Source organism: Vulpes lagopus, chromosome 17 (genome assembly GCF_018345385.1).
Source record: "Vulpes lagopus strain Blue_001 chromosome 17, ASM1834538v1, whole genome shotgun sequence".
NCBI lineage: Eukaryota > Metazoa > Chordata > Mammalia > Carnivora > Canidae > Vulpes > Vulpes lagopus.
In genome coordinates, this window is record NC_054840.1 from 20351739 (window position 1) to 20374236 (window position 22498).

At 36.0% G+C, this 22498-nt stretch overlaps 1 protein-coding gene across 6 annotated transcripts in view; it reads right to left on the minus strand.

The window, feature by feature from the left end:
- Positions 1 to 18677, minus strand: part of TP63 (tumor protein p63) — a 221487-nt gene extending 202810 nt beyond the window's left edge. For 2 of the 6 annotated variants that reach the window (XM_041731977.1, XM_041731982.1), the window contains exon 1: positions 18118 to 18677. In XM_041731977.1, coding sequence (XP_041587911.1) covers positions 18118 to 18179 — 62 coding nt within the window. In that variant the 5' untranslated portion in view covers positions 18180 to 18677. The remainder of the gene's footprint in view (positions 1 to 18117) is intronic. The other 4 variants (XM_041731976.1, XM_041731975.1, XM_041731978.1 and 1 more) reach the window with 4 other exon arrangements.
- Positions 18678 to 22498: the final 3821 nt, after the last annotated feature.

Below are 22498 nucleotides of genomic sequence, written 5' to 3' on the forward strand. Positions count from 1 at the left end.
TTGTAAGAGAAAGGGTGGCAACCTCTAAGCTTCTTACATGTTGGAGTTAAACAAAGAGTCACTAATTTTTAAAGATTTTACATAAGCAGATGTCTCAATTTCCATTTAATTACATTCCAATAGACTAAAGGTAGCTCTTAAAAATATTACCAGGGTTCCTTTCACTTCTGTAAATTCTGTGAGTCCCTGGGTAGATAAGCTATGGTATTTCTTTCCTAACTGATGATCAAGGCTTATAATCACTATGAAATTCATTTCAGGGAGTTACAGTTCAAGAGCTGTCCCATGATCTCCCCACTCAGGTGTTCTCAGTGGAATGCAAAAGCTAGAATTTGGCTTTTCTCCACCAACCCAATTAAGATCCCTTCCAGCTCATCAAGCTGAACAAAAATTACATTAAGGGCATGCGACAATGGAAAATAAGAGGACACGGCATGAAAGAGTCGGGCCAAGAAATTTTATGTTGAAATCTGAGTGTGAGGTATCCCAGTACAAGAGAGATTTCTAAATAACTAGGTCATTAACACAAATATGGAAGGGCTTCATAATTTCTGGGTCTTTCAATTTGTTCTATTGGTTATTCCTTTAGGTTTTTCTTTCTTTTCTTTTCTTTCTTTTTTTTTTTGATATTTAGGTATTTATTATAAGAAGGTGTTATAACATTGGCATAACTTAGAACTTTAGGCAGGGGGTGGGGGTGAATGGGTGACAGGCACTGAGGGGGACACTTGACGGGATGAGCACTGGGTGTTATTCTGTATGTTGGCAAATTGAACACCAATAAAAAAATAAATTTATTATTAAAAAAAGAAAGAACATAATATAAGCAAAAAAATAACTTAGAACTTTAGTCACTTACAAGGTAAACATTAGTAATATCATATATGTCCCACCAAAAAAATCAGCTGAAAAATACTTCTTAAATTAAAAAAATATATATATACATAGAAAATTTGTATACTTTTTACTTCTTAGTAAATTCCCTAAATAGTAACTTCAGATACTTTTAGATTCTAATATAAAAGTATAAAAGCCAGTAAACAAATAATCACAAATTGATTCTAAGATCAAACTGATTTCTTGCCATATAACATGTAGAAGAAAATCCAACTTATCTTCCTTTCACATACATTTCTGTTTTAATAATCTGTATTTCATTTTGTCACAAAGAGATACCTGTCATCTGTCTCTTTGGCATGATTACATTTTTAAAATAAAAAAAAATTATTTTATTTAAATATTTACTTATTTTATATGTTTAGTGAGGTTCCACTTCCACTGGTTTTATACTTTAATACATTTGCTGGCAAATGGGTCTCATACTTTCCCAGCTTTAGCTAATAAGCACAGAGTTGTCTCACAAATAAATGGGGGATTAGGTATATAGCATTTACTATGAATAACATAAACACACATAAAGAGAGGATCTAATCATCATTTGATTCTTTAATCTTTTCAGCCCTACTGGAGGGTGGGCTGAAATTCAACCATTTCTCCCCTAAGCACAAAGGACCACATAAAAGACTTGAGATGTTTCTCCCTAACACACTCTTTCAGAGCTAAAACAACAAAGACTAGGAATCCGTTTAGATTTAATCCCTTAAAAAATATAAATGTTATAGACAACTAGATAGGCATCTTGCTATAAATGAAACATGGTTTAGGGGAAAAGATTTAAGAAAATTAAACACCAAAGGAATTTTTGCTTAGTAATTACAGCTCATGAAAGCTTGCCTACCATATATCCAAAAAGGTCTAGTTTTAGGTAGACTCAACTGAGACATCTGGGAAATTAGGTTATTTGAGTATTATTATTATAAAAGTAACTGCAGCAACAACATGACCACCAGATATCATGATTTAAAAAGAAAACTGTACTTGTTTTGATTCAATCAGTCTAAATTTAGGAGAACACTATTGAGCAGAATTTCCGGATGATTACGTAAGATAGTTCATAATAGTTACATACCCTAGGGACAACTCAGGAACTGAGATATAAGATTCATTGTCTTTTCCTAGTAAAGCAAAAAGATAGTGGGTTTCATTGGCAAAGACACCAAAGAGAAATGATCTTAGGCCAAAACTAGAGTTAACTCTGATCAGACATATTAACATATTTAAATGCAGAATGTGCTGGTCAGAGTAGAGTAGAGAATTTCTTAATCCTTGCTCAGGACTGAAAAATAAGAAGAGAGGTACATTCTGTTGGGTCTCCAGGTCCATCCTGACACCTGTATATTCTGGCCCAAGAATATGAGTATTTATATGTTCCTTTAAGTAGTCTATTTTTATGGAGTTAGTTATATGGAGATGGATAGATCGAGTTAACAAATTATCCATTTTCCTCCATTTTTTTCTTCTATGCCATATTCATCTAGCAACATTCTGAATCTAACCCACTGTCCCCTATAATATGTCTATAGGAAAAGAATATGCTTATCAGTCAACAGAAGCCTATTTAAGATGGTCATATTTCTCATTAAAAGAATTAATACACTGACTTTCTCATTTTCACATATCAATCTCAGAGTATTTGGTTAACCAAGAAACTCATCTTATGCTGAAACATCAGGTTTCTAAGCTTTCAAGATTGAGAACTATCTTTGAATGGACATACACTCACTCAGGTATTGCCATGCTGTGGAAATGTGATGCCTTTTTACAGATGACAGCCAAGTCCCAAATAGGGTCCATCTATAAACTTCAACAACTGTATTGGTCATCTTTTGAAATATCACCACTATTTATCACCTAGGTACAAAGCACCATCAACCCTTATCTGGAACAAAAGCCCAAAGACTCTCCATAGACTCTAAGAGACCATAGAGCTCCATAGACTGTAGAGACTCTAAAGACTCTCTATAGTCTTTTCTCTACCAAGCACAGCCAGAGTGATTCTTTAACATATAAGGAAAAATAAAATCTTTACATCCACCTTCTGTGGCCCTGCTATCTGGCAATTGGTCTCACCTCTTAACTGTTCTAGTCACTCTGATCTCTCTGCTCTCCCTGCCTGGGATTCTCTTTCTCTCCCAGATTCCCTCCTTATTCCTTTCAGATCTCCACTCAAAGTCACTTCATCTAGGAAAATTTAAAGATGGCCATGTATTTAATATAGTACTTCTTCCAAACCTGTCATTCCCTCTATATACCCCTTACCTTGTTTCACTTTTATACGGAAAGTTTCTACCACTCAACATATGATGTGTTTATTTGTGGGCTGAAGGTATAAGTTCCATGATAACAGTGACAATTTTTTGCTCACCAGAGTGTGGAATAGGGCTTGGCACATGGATGGTATTTAGTACATTTTTTCAAAATTAACAGTTGCAAGAGAAAAATATCTAATAACAAAAGGCAATTGATTAGATTCCAGGAGTGTAATCCTACCTTTGCCCTCAAGTAGGCATCTGTGTGATGTTTGTCAAGTCACTAGCTCTCCTCCTTCAGGTTCTTTACCTATAAAGTGGAAATAATAGCTCTATGGCTCAAATCCTATAGGTGAAAGGGTTTAACATGATAAAACCCTGAACAACTATAAGGGATTTGGACAAACAAGATGTCCAATTTATAAACAGGATAGGTGGCCAAGTTTAGCAGGAAGAATTGTGTACTGTATTGTGAGTAACGGTGACTGAGTCCTGATTTCTCCACTGACCTGTTTTGTGACATTGGCTCACTCATCCAACTCTTTCAAGTCTTATTTTCCTAATGAAAGAGAAATTCTTTTTTTCCAGTACGATTGTGTCCACTCATTTTAAAGAAATTATATCGTATCAGGAAAAACAATATAAGTAATAGTGACTAAGGAATTTTTATTAGCCCTTTCTCTGTAACTCATTAGCCAACAGTAATCTACTGAGCACCCACATGTGCCTAGCCCTATTCTAGGTGTCTGGGATAAATCAGGGCAGAAACGAGACAAATATTCTACCTTTATAGAGTTTAACTTCCACTGTGGACAGATAAACTGTAAATATAACAAGTAAACGAAGTAGTATTTTGAAAGGAGATGTTACATGGGCCAAACAGCATAGTAAGGAACTGGAGGACTCACTCTGTTGAAAGGGATGTATGTAGGGAAGGGGGTCAGGTTACAATTAAATAAGAGGCCATGACACTTCCTTTTGAAAGTCTTTTCTTCTTCATACTCTCCTCTCCATCCTCACCTTTTTCTTCCCCTTAAAAACTTGAAACTGTAGGTATTGTGAATGATGCTGCAATGAACATAGAGGTGCATAAAAAATTGAAACTTTACTATAAATATATTTTACTTAAAATTATAGAATTACATATTCTCACTGCTCAGAGGATATCATTCTCAGAGTAGCATATCATAATAATATGCCTTTGAAGAAGTACTATTATAAAAGAACTTTGAAATTATTTAATCTTTGCATGCAGAAATCTGTTAGCATCTTAATTATGACATGCAGATGATGTCATTGGGTCTCTTACTATTAATTTCTTGAAAAGAAGTAATATTTTGTATCCATTCATCTGCGAATGGACACTTGGGCTGTTTCCATAATCTGGTTATTGCAGATAATGCTGCTAGAAGCATTAGTGTGCACGTATTCCTTTGAATTAATATTTTTGTATTTTTTTTAATTTTTTGTTTTATATTTTTGTACTACTTGGGTAAATAGTAGTACAATTACTGGGTCATTAGATAGTTTTATTTTTAACATGGGGCACCTCCATACTGTTTTCCAGAGTGGCCGCCCTAGTTGCATTCCCACCCATAGTGCGAGAGGGTTCCCCATTCTCTGCATCCTCACCAATACCTGTTGTTTCTTGTGTTGTTGTTTTTAGCCATGAAGATGTGGAATATTACCCAGCCACAAACAAGAATGAAATCTTGCCATTTGAAATGACAAGAATGGAGCTGGTGTATCGTGCTAAGTGAAATAAGTCAGTCAGAGAAAAACAAATAACTCATAATTTCTCTCATAAGCAGAATGTAAAAAGCAAAGCAAATGAGCAAAGGGAAAAAAGAGAGGGAGGCAAACCAAGAAACAGACTCTTAACTATAGAGAACAAACTGATGGTTACCAGAGGGGAGATGGGTAAGGGGATGAGTGAAATATGTGTGGGGATTAAGGAGCTCACTTGGTGTGATGAGCACCTGGTGATGTATGGAAGTGTTGATCACTATACACTTGAAACATTATGCTATATGCTATTTTTATTTATAAAATAAAAAAGCAATATATTCATTGCAAATGAAATAAATAGTAATATCTTCAAAACTCTGCATATCCTTTAGTCCACTAATACGGGAATTCATTATTTTTAGTGTTAACTTTTTTTATTCTTAGAAACTTATGTAGCAAAAGAAGAGGAAGGATAGAGGCCTTTCTTTTTTTTTTTTATTTTTAAGACAATTTGATTTCTACCTTCCTAGGGGGCCTGTATGCACACTGCTGCCCAGGTCACTGTACCTTATAAGAGGACGATGGTTAAAGGGAGGCCAGTTTCCTGAGAGCAAGCCATGTATGGCTTTGCAATGGCTTTTCAGGTAAACACAATGAATCATTTCTTTCCATTAGCCCTCTGGTTTGCATTGTGTTCCTAAAGAGGCCACCAGAGAAGGACCTATTGAATTGCACCCTCTAAGAGAGAGGTTGTTGAAATTATAGGTTATATTTAGTACCTTTGGTTAACTACGCATCACAGAACATGGACATACAAAACAAGTCACTGTCTTAGCACCGATACTCCCATTTTTAGAAAACTTTTATGCCCCAGCAATGACCTAATTTTAGGGCATTACTAATTAAGAAAAAGTCCAGAATAAAATCTGAAACTGAAGAATCACATTAGCATTTAGATTGGTATCTGTTTATAATACCTTCCTCTTTGTGCATTAAAAACTACCACCTGCAGGCTGAGGTGGAACATTAGGGTCTGTTATGACCTCTGGAGTTCTTGGAAGTGACAAAGTGCTAGACAAATTTATAGTCTGTCTCCATTCAGTGAAAAGGATCCATAAGCTGCTGCCACCAAGAGTAGCATTAGTTACCCAGTCTGACAGCTTCATTGCGGGGTTCCCATTGGTGGAGACTGAACAGAATTCTTGAGCAATGAAAATTATGGCACTCCCCTCCCTTGTGACTAGAGACGCCTGTTTCAGACTCAAGCTGCCTCTGCTTTCTAGCAGCATCTGCCCAACACACGTTCTCATGTGGTTTGACATGATGACCAAAACCATTTTATCAGGGAGTAAATGATGGGTGTGGCCAGGAACCATCTCCAGTCTCAAACCAGATTCATTTGCCTTTCTTATTTTTTTAGCTTTTTAGCCAACATTTACTTCTGTTTCAAGGAGGAAAATTGCAATAGGTTGGGTTCCTACCCACCTATATCTTCTATTTGGTCTTTTACTTGGTTTAAAATCATGTATCAAGATAGAGAAAGGCCAAGGAGGACAGAAGGAGGGGGAATACAAATATACAAATATAGAGCAAAAACATTTCAGTGGAGTTTAATAATTATTGATACCTGCTATGTACGGGACTCAGTGTAGTTGAAGTAATTAAGAGCTTACTTAAGCAAATATAAATGCCATCAAATAAAAACAAAGTTCTATGTTATATCACAGAGGAACATAACACATTATTTGTGATAAGCAAGGGTTTCATTCATTCACTCACTCATTCATTCACTCACACACCATGCATTTGTAGAAAAGTTTGTCCTCAAATGTGGCTCTCTGGGGTTGTATTTATGGTACAAAAGATACTTGGTAACATATCCCTTCTTTAGACTGTTTTTCTAAAATGTTAAATGATTAGTTTTATGGTCTCTAAGCATAAAAAAGACAAGACTTATGACAAAACCATTCCTCCATAAAATTGAGTGTTAACTAAGTACTGATCATAAAAGGATAATGTTGTAGAAATCAGGACCCTACTCATCTCCACCAGTGTCTAGCTATTTTTAACCTGGACAAGTCACTCTGTGACTCAATTTCTTCATCTATGGAGTCTGAGTAATAAGAGCTACCACCTAAAGAGTGTTTACCATGGCCAGATGCTATCTTAAGCCATTTACACAATTAATTCACTTAATTCTCAAACAACTCTGGTCAGATAGATGCTACTATACATGAGGAAACAAAGAGATTAAGTTAGGAGATCTAACAACTGGCAGAAAGAGAATCCGAACCAAGGCACACTGGCCCCAAAATCCAGTCTCTTAAATGTTATACTACCTACTTGGTTAGCAGTTGATAATACTAGTAAATCTTAAGGTGGTTTGAGGAGTAAATATGTAAAATTAAATATACAAAATGCTGAGTAGTTTCTGGCACATAGTAATAATTCAATACATATTAGCTACTCAACTGCCTTATGTCTCACCATCATTTTCTAAAAATACAGTATCAAAAGTTGAGATTTTAAAAATTAGTAATTGTAGTTCCTGTCACTGCCCTAGTTAATAAATAAGTGCTCATTAAAACCACATCATTTTACATCCATCGAATTAGCAAAATTTAAAAATAGTAATAACCAAAGCTAGGACTCTGGCAAAATACATTGTCATGTCCTTTAAAATAGTAATTTTTTCCAGGAACTTGAAAAAGTACACTGCCTTTTATGTGTCAACCCTCTCACTTCTTAGATGGCAGGTACTAGTTAGTCACATTGGTCAAATTAGTTATCTCCCTGAGCAATTCTTCCTTGTTGGCAAATTGGGTTATTACTTACTTCAAAAAATATATTATGTAAAGTGATTCAGGTAAATTACATGGCACTTTGTATGGATTGAACATGTATTATTAGTTTGGTTTCCTTAAATACTTGTTTTATGGAATGATCCCAAGGAAATAACTCAAAAGAAAGATGATTATATAATATTTAAAATTTTTAATTTAAATTATAGGGTAACTTGGCTGACTCTTGGTTTTGGCTCAAGTAATGATCTTGAAATTGTGAGATCAAGCCCCGAGTAAGGCTCCACACTCAGCATAAAGTCTGCTTTGGATTCTCTCTCCCTCTTCTTCTCCATGCTTTATCTCAAGTAAATAAAACTTAAAAAAATTTTTAATAAAAACTTTAATCAACCTAAATGCTCAATAAAGGAAATAAATATATTAAGTTGCATTAATAATGAGATCCTTATGTAGCTTATGTTAAATGCAAAAATATATGATAAATTAAAAATTACTATATAATTTATATAATGAATAAAACATTAATTATTTTGACTTCCACGTATAAAAAATTACGGAGCTACAAAACAACTGTTTTAGTACATTTTTCCTTGTTGGCTTCCATTATTATTGAGAATGTGTTATGTGTCTTGTAAATCATTTTTGATATCATTAATATCAAGTCACGAGTACCTTTATCTGAATGTTTCATCTGAGAATACCGAAAGTGTTCTAGCATTTATGCTTCCTCCTGAGCTTCAGTGACCTTCCTTGATTCCAGAGGAATGATTCTAGAACTAGTTTTGTTACAGTAAAAATGGTACTAAAAATCTCTGAATTTTTAAATTTCCTATCATATATCAAAAATCCAGGATTTGGGATCCCTGGGTGGCGCAGCGGTTTGGCACCTGCCTTTGGCCCAGGGCGCGATCCTGGAGACCTGGGATCGAATCCCACGTCAGGCTCCCAGTGCATGGAGCCTGCTTCTCCCTCTGCCTATGTCTCTGCCTCTCTCTCTCTCTGTGACTATCATAAATAAATAATAAAAAATAAATAAATAAAAGTAAGAAAAAAAAAGAAAAAATTTAAAAATCCAGGATTTATTAAATATTTGCTGAACATTATTGGATAGTTTTGTAGTTTACAATGTTAAATGACTTAAAACATTATTCTTTCTCTTTCTATTCCTGATTATCCAAACCAGCAGTATTTATCAATTTATTTTTATACATTACTGAGCTAATGTACAAAATGTAAATATAAATGTTCTTTAAAAATGTGCTTACCAAAAAAAAAAGTGCTTACCAATTCAGATAAACAATATACTAAAAAAATCAGTTTCTTTAAAAAAACAAAAACAAAATTGTACATCAGCTTTATGTGTTTTTATTTTGGATATGTTACAGTCACAATTTCTTACTTTTTGTTTACAAAATGCCCCAATTTCACTTTTGCAGAGCGAAGCTTGGACTGGTTAAAAAGAAAAGTGCTTTGTGATATTTTTAGCTTTTTCATATACATTCTGTCTTCCCAAGAAGCAAAGAAAACCAGAGCTTCTGTGAAAGAAAAAAAGAGAAGTAGAGAGAGAGAAAAAAAAACAAAACAAAACAAAATAAGAAGCTTTCTACTTTATTGCTTTGAAGGATTCAAGAATTAGAGATAAAATTGACTATAGATTATATGTAGGAAGATAAAGTGGTACCTTGAATGGCAGATAGAAGGGCTGATATTGCATTAATAGAGAGGACAACCCTGAAGGCTTGTGCTCCGTGAGACTTGATTCTACATGAGATTCTGTTAGAAAGCCCATCAGTACACATGCAACGTCTAGGATGACCTATACTTGCCAGTACTAACTTTAAGGGATTCATGAATATGCCAACTTTTAGTGAAGAAATCTCAATTAGATCCACATCAGCCTCTACAGAATAGTAAAAAATCATTGACACAGGTGCAGATCTTTATCCCATCAGATAGTATCAATTAAGATGCTGAAAAAAATTCATTTTGACTAGAAGTGTTTAGATTGCTCAAAATTTAGTTTGAAAACTGAGTCTAGCAGAAGGTTTTAATTCATTCTCTGAGATAACAAAAGTGTGAAAAAGAAAAAGAAAATGGAAACACATCTTATTAGCACTTTCTCTTTGGACGAAGTTATCAATGTTATGGAAAAGCTGGAGGAGAGTTTTCTCAGTGAAAGCTTCGGTAAATATACTATGTTTATTGTATTTGCATAGTTAAGAAATAAATGACTTTATCAAATTCAAGTATAAAAATAGAAGTTTGGCTGAAACAGAAAAAAATCAAGAAGAAAAGCCTATGATGAATTTCAGATAAAATACATAAAGCTTGTTTTTGTTTTGTTTTATTATTATTATTATTTTATAATAAATTTATTTTTTATTGGTGTTCAATTTGCCAACATACAGAACAACACCCAGTGCTCATCCCGTCAAGTGCCCCCCTCAGTGCTCATCACCCACTCACCCCCACCCCCCGCCCTCCTCCCCTTCCCCCTAGTTCGCTTCCCAGAGTTAGGTCTTCTTGTCCTGTCTCCCCTTCTGATACCTCCCACACATTTCTTCTCCCTTCCCTTATATTCCCCTTCACTATTATTTATATTCCCCAAATGAATGAGAACATATAATGTTTGTCCTTCTCCGACTGACTTATTTCACTCAGCATATATTATTATTATTATCATTTTTTATTTTAAGAGAGAGAAGGAGAGGGTTAGAGGGAGAATCTTGAGCAGGCTTCATGCCCAGCACAGAGCCGGATGTCCTGAGATCACGACCTGGGCCAAAATCAAGAGCCAGGTGCTTAACCAACTGAGCCATCCAGACACTCCCATAGAGCTTGGTATTTTTAAAGAAGGTCTAAAAATTGCCCACCTTGATAAAATGTCAGGATATGATGGGGCAAGCAGGTTAAATGCTGTCAACAAGTCTATTTCAGTGTTATCACCCTTGTGAATTTGTGTATTTTCTATTATTTATTTCAACCTACACTACCATTTGTAACAAAGCTGACATTAAAAATCCACCTTAGGGGGCAGCCCAGTAGTTTAGCGCTGCCTTTGGCCCGGGGATGTGATCCTGGAGACCCAGGATCGAGTCCCACGTCAGGCTCCCTGTGTGGAGCCTGCTTCTCCCTCTGCCTATGTCTCTGCCTCTCTCTCTGTGTCTCTCATGAATGAATAAATAAAGTCTTTAAGAAAAAAATCCACCTTAGGTAACCATGTGGTTAATTAAATTAATCACACCAGTATCCAATTTTGTACTTCTTGAGTCAAAATGCTTTATCAGTTTTAGCAACATTGTAATGCTGGTTTTCCCCTCAATTATGAGAGAGTTAACAAAATTCATGGAAAGTGAGAAAGGGTGTTTTCTGTTCAACTTGACAAAATAAGCTTGTTCATTTGAAAAAGAGAAAAAGGTACCAGAAATTTGAAATTGGCAAGGGGATTTTGAGCCTTCCATTTTTTTCTTTTACCTTAACTCTTTCTGAACTTAGAGGCTAATTCATAATAAAGACTTATATATAAAGGGAGACTAGAAGGCAAACAATAAGAACAGAGTGACAATTCTCTCCATTTAAATTATCCCCCAAATATTATGGCTTAAGGTAAAACCGACATGGTAATAACTGTCATTTCCAAAACCTTGACTAACCAATAAGTTCACATCACCTCATGTCCATTTCTCATCCTATTTTAAATGGAACAAAGTGACTTTCAGAGGTTGGCAAGTGCATAATTATATAGACTGAAGTCTTTGGACTTTGATCATAATTATAGTGCTTTATCCATCCATCACTTGTTGCTTGAGGACTGTTCCTTGGTGAGTTATTTAGAGGAGATAGGAACTCTGTCAGGACAAATTTGAGCTGCAAAACAGCTAATCAGAAACTTGGCTCTCTTGACTTGAAACAGATTGAAAATTGCCACTTTAATCTCACAATCCATTTGGCTCTAAAGAAAAGTGAGAACATGAAGTCTCCTTTAGGAAGGCATATGTCTGTTGTCCATATCATTGGGTACCTTTCTATAAGCTTCTGTTGGGACCCTAGGTGCAAGTTTGCCTCACTATAGTGGTCTCAAAATGGAGTGTGCAAACAAATGAATCATCTGTGGTACTTGATCAAACGAAAAAAGCTTTAGTTTTGCATTCTTTCTCCTCACCCTCAATTTCCCAGAGAGAGGTATCAAAGTAATTGTAAACCTCAAATTAACTGGGAAACTTATAGCATCAGAAGGTCTAGAGCAGTTTTTCTCAATAGTGGTCTGAGAATTACATGAAATGAAATGGCTTGTTTTTATTTGCAGTGCAATCCCAAGGCTCCACCTAGACTTATCAAATCATAGTCTCAGGCTACTGATGTAACATGTCTTTGGATTCCTGACAACACTGGAAGTGAAAATGCCTATTACTATGTTTTCCTAAATCTGAAGTCGGGCATTACAACCTTGGGCATCAGTTATCATAGACAATTTGAATATAAATATACCTCTGTGGAAAGCATGTTGAGGATTTTTAACAGATGCTATAAATAAAAACCATCCTTTGAACTTGCTGCCTCTAGGGTGGGCGCTTTGCATTTGCAGTCCTCGGCACATGCTTGCTACCCTTCCTCACACCTCATTGTATTACTTCCACGTGTGTAATTCTACTTTAGATTCCTTGAGTCTAGGATTATACTAACATATAATCTACTATCCCTACCCAGCACCAAGAAATTGAAAAATTGAAAAAATAAATAAGTTCCTGGCATCCTTTAGTTAAACAAACAAATAAAAAACAAGCAAACAAAAAAAATAGTTTCCGTTATCATATCTACAATTTGGGATAAAAATCATTTACCCAGTGAATTTGTTTCTTATTGTTGATATAACAAGTTACCACAAATTTGTGGTTTAAGCCAATACAAATGCATTGTCTTACAGTACTTTAGGTCAGAAGCCTGGCACAAGTCTCACTGGACTGAAAACAAGGTGTTGGCTGGGCTACGTTCCTTCTGGAGGCTGTAGAGGAAAATCTGTTATCTCGCCTTTTTCAGTGTCTGGAGGTGCCAGCCTTCCTTGGCTCATGATCCCCTTTCAACTTCAAAATCTGTTGAGTTCTCACACCACATCGTTGACTCTCTTTCTCCCTCCAACTTCCACTTTTAAGGACTCTCATGATTACACTGAACCCACATGGGTAATCCATGAAATCATCTATTTTAAAGTCAGCAGATTAGTAGTCTTAATTCCATCTGAAACCTTAATCCCCCTTTGCAGTGTAATAGAACATATTCACAGATTTTGGAGATTAGGATCTGGTCATCTTTAGAGTCCATTATTCTGCCTACCACACCTGCCCACCTCCCGGGTGGATCAGATACATAAGATACTGGAAAACACTTTGTTAAAATTCTATACAGTCCTAATAAAAGGATATTATGAGCTGTGGTAGAAATAACATTGAACTGGATCATAAGACTTAAATTCTAGATCTGTTTCTGCTACTATTTTGTTTTGTGATTTGGGGAAAGAAAATCACTCAACCCCTCTGGGATTCAGATTTCCCAATTTGAATTGTGAAGTATAGACATTGAGAGAGATAAGCCAACATCATACTATGACCCATAAGTGTTGTTCTTAATTTAAAGAAGATATCAAGCAAAATAGAACTTAAGGTATGTCCACGTGAGGACACAATTACTACTGGAAAGGAATCTCCCATTTCCTGGTGTGCTACAGATTTAGTAGTAAGTCTGAGGAGTACACTAAGGGAATGCTTTTCAGAGTTCTGTTGGGTTCATATATAATTCTCCAAGTCCCAACTGTGAAGAGTAGATCAGAGGTTGTAATCCCTAATTACTTTATGAGGAAGCTTTTATTTAAATAGCTTAAATGGTTTCACAAAGATCATATAATCAGTTAGTGGTGGAGTTAAGACTATTATTCAGATCTTTTGACAAGTTCCATGCACACTCAGCTAACACATTTCCCTACCTCTCTGCCATTTAAATGCACTTACAGCCCAGGAGTAGCATATAGAATTATGATACATCATACTTTGGACTAACCACAAATGATCATAAAAGTCTTTTAGAACTTATTCTCGTGAAATTTTAAGGGTTTAAAGTAGTTTTTTATTTTCTCTTGATTACAGCTGATGGATACATTAGTCCCTGTTGATAAATTGTCCCTTCATATTTCTTTATGAACCAATTCTTCCTGCCTTCTGCCTTGCTTCAAGTACTGATAGAAATGGCATATACAGACTGCTGCATATTGGCTTGTTCTAGAGAAACAGTGATTATGGAGATGGCTGAAATGGATGGATTAGCCTTACTAAAAAGTGGTTTGCTCACTGCAGCGAATGGATGCATCCTTTATGTCACAACAGAAGTTGTATCATTATATGTTATATCAATTTTGGAAGGCTTTGTGTGTGCATAAACAACACTATGGGCATATATTGACTTTCTGTACTTGCCATGATCCTGACAGGAGTAAGAGCACTTGAAAAAAAGAGTGATTGTGGAGAGCTTAATGAAGGGACTATTTTCCAAGGTATAAGGGACAGTACATGGCTTGTTAGAGTTAGTAGTGGCCAGGAATAGTTACCATCTCTAAGCTTGAAGGAAAGGGAGGGTAGGGACCAGTTACTTGAACTCAGAACATCTGGACCTATGGCAAGGGCATCTGATAGGACCTGCAACCTTTAGTAGAAAACTCAAGAGGGAAGTGGCCAGGGAAAGTTATACCCTAATTCTATGTACTTCTAACCCAAGAGGAAACCAGAGGAGAAAGGAACTGTCAGTGCAGTCTTTAAAAATCAGCTTCCAGGGGGATTCCTGGGTGGCTCAGTGGTTTAGCGCCTGCCTTTGGCCCAAGGTGTGATTCTGGAGTCCCGGGATCGAGTCGCACGTCAGACTCCTGCATGGAGCCCGCTTCTCCCTCTGCCTGTGTCTCCGCCTCGCTCTCTCTCTCTTTAATAAATAAATAAATTTTTTTTAAAAAATAAAAATAAAAATCAGCTTTCAGAGGTGCAGAACAAGAAGGAGAAGAATGGAGGAAGCATGTGGAGAGGCCAGCGGAGGATACCCAAGACAGAGCTACCTCTGCCCTTATGTGATTTTCTCTGATAAATGAAGTGATGTTCCACTATAAGTTCTCTGTCACCACACTTCCTTTTCAGATATATTTAGAAAACATACTTAATAAAGTTGACCTTTTACCTCGCAAAGCATAAAATTCACAATCGATCTGTAATTTACACAGGAAATGCTTCTTACTCAGCCATATGACATGTTAGCATTCTGAGCTTTTTTGAATAGAGGGTGACTGGCAAAAATAATACAAAATCATCTTGCAAGTGGTTCAAATTGTAAAAGGTCTTGTTTTATCTGTAGCTCTCAGCTATCATATTTCAAAATTTAATCTCGATTCATTTTTATCACTTTGGTTTATTTTCAAAATTCTATTTTGAAAAGATTTAATATTTTAGAGTTAGTTTAAAAATCTATTTAAAAAATTAGATCACAATTCTAAAAACTGGGGGATGAAAGAAGGCCCGAATCATTACCCAACAATAAACTAATGGAGACTTAGATTCTAAAATGCTAGATTTTAGGTTCATTTTGAGTTTTCACCTAATAAAAAAAATAAACAGGACTCATTGTTTATAATTTTCATTTTTAAGGAAATGATAACTTACTCATTGGCTCTTATTTATTGATCTGGTGTAATTTCACCTATGCTTTGATATTTTTGTTAAAATTTAGTTAGCAATAAAATGACACAACTTGTGATCTTCCCCACCTTTTCTTCTTCCTTGTAATGGTCAATATCATCAAAGGGGAAATCTTAGCTCTGTAGTTTTCATGCTCTTTTGATCATCAGAAAATCTTTTTGCAAAGACTAAAGTAAATTAGCATCAACACTAAAGCACAACTAAATGTATACTATTTCCATATGTTTAGGTGCAATGGAAAAATAAAAACAGAGGGTGAAATCTCAATTTTAGCTGAGAGAATGATTATCATAGAACATTGGCTTTTGGGGAATGGCATTGACCTTCAGTAATAAATGATAATAGCATCTCTCATTTAGTCTATTCTGTGATAAAAGGAAGCTCTGCATTAAGGTAGCTTGGGGTTAAAAATAACAAGATATTCTGTTCTTTCCCTTTTTGAAAATTCCCTTTCATGACTTCTTTCTAAAGACAAGGTCAGGAAAAAAGACAAATTTAACTATGTAGATGACTATGATTATGGAATGATTAAATTTGGTCTTTCTTAAAATAGATTTTGTAAACTGAGAACTACAAGGTTTGTCTGCTAAGAAAAAGCAGCTCAAAACCCATTCACTCACTAGGCATTAAAGAGACTATTACTTATTCTTACTTTGACAATACACAGAATTGTTGGTTTCTTACAGTGATAATCCACTTACTCATTTATTCACTAAGTAGTATAGACAGGAAAATAGTAATAATTTAGTCTTTAAATTTGTGGTAAAACAGTTAAAATATTTGAGGAAAATATATCTGTTATTCAATATATTAAGCACCATAGAGTTAAATAATGAATATTACAGCCAGATCTTACTCATTTTGCTATTTCCAGTGCCTTGCACAGAATAGATGCTCATCAACAAGCATTTTTCTGCTCTTTAGTTTATTTGCAAGTTAAGTTTTCATTATAAATGGAGAGTACACAATCTTGGCTAACAAAGTTTATTAAACTATTTTAAAGTACGATTAGTATTTTGAATTTTACAGTATGTCAAAAGCAGATGATTTTTGTTCCATGAATTAACAGGTTGTTGGGACAATATGAGAAGCAGTTTTCTTATTTATTTATATTTACACGCTTCTCTCATCAATCACTTGAAATGCCTGTAGACAGGGGTGTACAGGGTTGACGTGTGGGTTGCTAGTCAATAGAAGAAAGTTTCTACTAGAGCTGAGGTAGATCCAAGTACCTACTTTAAAAAAGATGTCTGTAAGGGAAGCATTGTATAGCTAATATTTCATCAGAACCATGCTCTTAGAATACCACTCCAAAAGATTTTTAGTAGAATAGAAAATTTTAAGTCTGGAGAAATAATTTTGAGAACTAGAAAATGTTCGGTGTTTTGCTCTTTATTGACCCAATCCCCAAATCCAACGAAATCTAATTTGCAAGTTATCTGAGAACATAAACTCCAGAGCCCTTTATTTTTTACTAACATTGTGATTTGTGGCAGACAGCAAGGCAGGAATCAGATCACTATTCACATTTCTCATTTCAACCTGGAAGAACACAAACTTGCTCCCTCTCGCTCTCTTGCTCTTTCTCTCCCTTTTTTTTTCCTTTTTGTCCCTCTCTTATCTTTCTCCACCATATACCTTTCTGCCTCACTTTTCTGCTTCTGCTTTCTCAGCCTACCAGAGACCTCACAGGAAGAGGAACAAAGTCGACATAGTGCACATTAGTGGCCTACATGGTGACAAGTCATATTAATGAAGAAAGATCACACATCTTCCATAATTGCCTAGGCAATGTGACAGTAACTGAGCCCTGCTTAGAGAGCCCACTCTACTTCTGGTGTGAGGTTCCAATAAGCATCGGTGGTGAATGACAAGTTAACCCCTTTGGAACCCCACCATTTTCAACACTCAGAGGACCTCTCTCATTAGTCTTATAAAATAAAGTATGAAATTCCAACATCAAATCACATGCTGTTAAATTAACAACATCACACTGCTACATATGACTTAAATATCTCCCATAACTTTATGACTGGAAAAACACTGTTCAGATTTCATTTACCAGTTTAAAAATAGCAAACTCTAATTTGAAACACATACACACATATCGTGCACACTCACTAATATCCCCTCTTAGGGCTAGGCAAATGTTCCCTTCTATCAACATAAATAAAATTCAGTATAATCACAAATTTCAAAATTCAGACTTGTCAAAAGATGATGTTTGTTATGAAACAAATCAAGAAGAAAATATTTCTTAGAGCCAAAATGACAAGCCACCATCTGTTAGGATGAACAATGGCTATTCATCTATTTTTAATGTATAAATCAACATAATTCTGTGTTTATTTTGACTTGAAGACAGTCCATAGATTATTACATCCCTGTCCAATGAAATTTCTTCTTCTTGGGTGGGTGAGCGCTGAGCAAGGCAAATAACAGATTTTAAATATCTTCAAATGGTGTGATATTTTTTTTTAAAGAAATCATAGGAAGATTGTCTTCCAACTTTGTCACTTTGTAGATCCAGACATGAAATCAAAAAGGAAATTAGAAAGATGCCCACAGACCACTTTAAGTTCACAAAAAGTCCGCAATAATATCACTGTGCTCATAAACAAGGAGGGGTTGCTCTTTGTAGACAGCAGAAACACTCATAATACACCAGGCACTCCAATTAAGTTTTGATAGAAGTTACGTCACGTTTCAACTCACCGCTGGATGTATGGGTCAGGACAGTACTGAAGGGTGGCACACCGGGAAGTTCCACAATTCATTTCCTTCAACTCTCTTTGACAATCAACAGATGGAGAACACTTCTAGAACACATACACATATACCTGTGTATATCCAGATACAAAGCCAGGAGGCTAGAAGCAATAGGGTCAAATGCTATCAGACATAGAAGTTTAGACACTTCCCCCTTCACACACATTTGCAAAGAGGCGGAGCGTTTCTTGATTTTAGCCAATGAGATTCAGCAAGTGACGAAAACATCAGAAACAGTTGATTCTTACCAGCCCGGCATCCTCTCCAAAGTTGTCCTTTCCCCTCTACCAAGGCTTTAGAGTCCTGGAGGTAGAGTGGCCACACTTGTTGGCAACTTGGAGGCATCTCTGAACTTCTGGTCTCTGGTGATTGGAGGCTGGCATGAATGGCATCAGAGTTTAATTTCAGCAGCCTGGACTTTTATAACAGGGCTGAGCTGATGAGTGTCCATCCTGCTCCAGCTAATTAATGTTTCCTTGTATCTGCATACTGATTTGATTTGAGGACTTCTGTAACTGCTTCTGGAGCTTTTTTTTTTTTTTTTTCATCTCCCTCCCCCTCTGCCCTCCCCCCATTCTCCCTTTCAGCCAACCGCCTGTTGTGGTCACAATCTCAAATAGCAAAGACAGGGAAATTCCTTGATTATATTTAACCTAGAACTCACTCTTCGTCTCCACTGAGAAAGAGATATCCATTCACATCCCGGAGAAGTTTTTCCTGCCCCAAATAAAAGAAAATAACTTTCATCGAGTTGTGTTTCTTTTTTAAAATAGTTTACCTCAACACACACACACACACACACACACACACACACACACACACACACACGATTTTCTTAAGGTAATAATAGTATATTATTTAAGACTATTTTGAAGCTTACAAAATTATTTCAAATTGCCTCTTATTGAAAACATTCTGGTTTATTCCATCTCTATCAGTCTGTCTTGCTTTCTTATTGTGTCTTATCCTTTTTGCTGGTTTTGGTTTTGCTTTGGCTTGACTTACTTTAGAGTCACATCACTAAATTCTTCATATATCCAAAAAATGGTAAAATATCAGAAAAGTCTACATACAGCCTAAGTTGCTTCCTTTCTGAAGACAGGCTGTAAACCTATCCTGGTTTTGTGGATTTGGAAATTGAATGAAATATGATTCAGAAGCTAAATTAAAATAGACTCCCGCAGGAAAAAAAAAAAAAGTGACGCTTGTGTGCTCAAGCGTCACTAATATGGCAAGTTCACATCCTCCAGTCACCCCGTTAATCACAGGTCACCTGCAAACGGGTAACATTCGTAGTCAGAGTTGTGAGACAATCTAAGGTTCTTTTCGGAGAAATTTGACATTTCCTTAAAAGAAATCCTCTTTCAAAATGTGTTTCATAAAAATATTTCATTTGTCGCTTCAGCCAGGATAGAAGGGAGAAGCTCTTTAAAACTTGTCATTCTCTTCCCTGACTTAACCAGAGTGTCTAACATCTGTGAATTGTGAAATTCACAAACATGTGGGCCTGAGCCCCAGCCAAATCAAACAGCTTGTTCTACAAAATGTGAAACTTGAAGGGAAGATCATTTTACTAATTAATTATAGATTTGTTAATTGGAGCCAGAGTGTTTGGCTTTACTCCTGCTATTGGAATACAGGTGACTGACCACACAAAGTTCTTAAATTGAAAAAAACTCAATTTCCTTTGACTATGCCCAAGCCGTGCCATCACACAGGGCCTTCTTTTTCCCATTTATGAAATGAGAGGTGAAATAATGATCTCTAGCGCAGTGCTTCTCAAATGTTAGTGCATCTATGAGTCACCTAGAAATCTTGTTAACACATCTTCTGGTTCAGTAGGTCTGTGGCAAGGCCTGAGACTCTGTATTTCTAAAAAGCTCCCACGTGATGCTGATGCTGCCGGTGCTTGCATCACATTTGGAATAGCAAGACCTAGTGATATTTATTTACTTCTAGGAAATAAGCAGAACTCATCTAAATATTTTGAATTACCAGGAGAGGCTCTAGACCCCCAAATAAGTTAGCAATTTGCAAACATTTCTACCGTGTTTTTAATTTCAAAAGGTTTATGGCCTAATTTATAAAAAAGAACATTTAAATGCATATCTTGACATCAATAGCTGTTATAAAAAATCCTAAACTTACTTAGCTAAGAAGGACAGATATTAAATGACAAAACATTTTACATAAATAATTATGAAATATATTGGGTCTTGTTGCATTGCAGAAATAAATGCAGAGAGCTACCTTGCCCAAGGGAAAAAAGGCAAACTCTCTAAGATTCAACAGCACACCAACCCGTAGCACACAACCATCTATAACCTGGGAAAATAAGTAGCAATTATACTATAATTACCATAATTGCCACTTATATTAATATTACATCTGTCTTCCCCCTGGAATCTCAGGTTACAATTGCATAAATTATTTCTGTGGTGCGCAAGTTACATGCTTTTCCAGCAACTTAAGTCTCTTAGGCAAAAGACTATCATAGAATGAGGTACACAGAAGCCTAGGAGAAGAAAATTGCCTCTTTGAACAAGACTTTCAAGTCTGAATGACGTTGCATGTGACGACTTTTGATGTGCATGTAGAGGAAGAGAAAGTTAAGGGCTTAGGGAAACAGCAGCATTTATGACCTGAAATTCTGGACATAAGTGAAAGGGACACTTTTCTCTTTCCCAGCTCCTAGCAGCTGAGAGTGTGCACTCTGCCAAACTCAGGTATTCAAAGCACAAAGTTTTCTCACTGACATCCATGGGCATTATTTCACTACAGCTCTTCTTTGTGCATCCATCCACTGATTACATATTTTCACGGCTGCTCCCCTGCCTTGGATCATATTTTGCGGCCCCTGCCCTCTGAATGTTTTTAAACCCTATCTGTATATATCCACATCTCACAAATCCTTTAGAGAACAGGAAGCCTTTCTCATCCCTCCAAGTGAAAGGAAACTCCTCTACCTCTAATGTCCTGAATCATATCGGCACTTGTGTAAGGGCACCTGCTACGTCCTTTGTGGATCTGAGAAAGTTTTGCATAAGCCCTGGACTTATGCACTGGACTATGAACAGGTTGAGGGCGAGTCTGCTAGCTGATTTGTCGCTGCATCTCCAGGGACTAGCAAAATACAGTTCAGTGGATGAATAACATATTTATATCTCTGCAAAAATTATCTAATCATAAGTAATACAAGTGATTTAAAGAGATCTTCCATAAAACACTTGGCTTTTTAGAATCAACTTTATTGATGTGTAGTTTACGTACAATGAAATTCACTAATCCTAAGTGTTCAATTTGAGGAGTTTGGACACATTATATACCATGTAGCCTTCACCACATCCAAAATACAGACTATTCCCTTACGCCAAAGGTCCCCTCACATCCCCTTCATAGTTAATTCTCTCACCACGGACCTTAGACAATCACTGTTTTACTTTTTGTCATTATATTTTAGATGTATATTTTCCAGAACAGCATTATCCTACAGAATTTTCTCTGATGAAGGGAATATTCTATATTTCCCTTGCCCAACAAGGTAGCCACTAGGCACATGTGACTATTGTGATTGGGGGAATACATTTTTATTTTATTTTTATTGAATTTTAATCAACTTAAACGTAGTCACATATGGCTAGTGGCTACTATGTCGGATAGTGCAAATATAGAATATCACATAAATGAGAGCACGTAGTATTTATGTATTCTTTTGTGTCTTGGTTCTTTCCTTGTCTTCAAGATGTTCTCCATATTTGAATAACTGGTTCTTTTTTATGGCTGCTGAATGTGTGAATTCTTCCCTTTTTTCCCCTTCTTGTTGTTGTGAAGAACAAATCTGGTCTTGGATACTCAATAATGGCTAGAAGCAAAAGTCCAATAGACTTTTAAAGAGTTCAATAATAATATATCCTAGTGGATACCTTAGCCATGTGAAATAGCTTGTTTTCTTCCAAGGTTGCTAAAGCTCTAGAGGAGACAGCAGATATGTAAAGAAACTGGCTAACCTGGATTTTGTCTGGTCTCTTGTGCCAACTTATTCCCTGACCTTAGGCAAGCAGCCGACTTTGTTTAAACCTTAGATTCTTGATCTTTAAGAGGATTCTTTTATTATAAGCAATAAAAACTTACTCTGGCTGAATGAAACAAAAAATGTGAAAATATGTTTAAAAAAAGCATGAAGATTCAGAGTGGAAGAGAAAGTTGAAAAATGAGATTCAGGAAAGGGCTAGAATCAGGATAGCTTCAGGGGTGTAAGTAATAGGAATGAATAGAGTCGCTTCATAATGCCACAGCAAGAATACAGCAGACCCAACAGGTTTTTCTG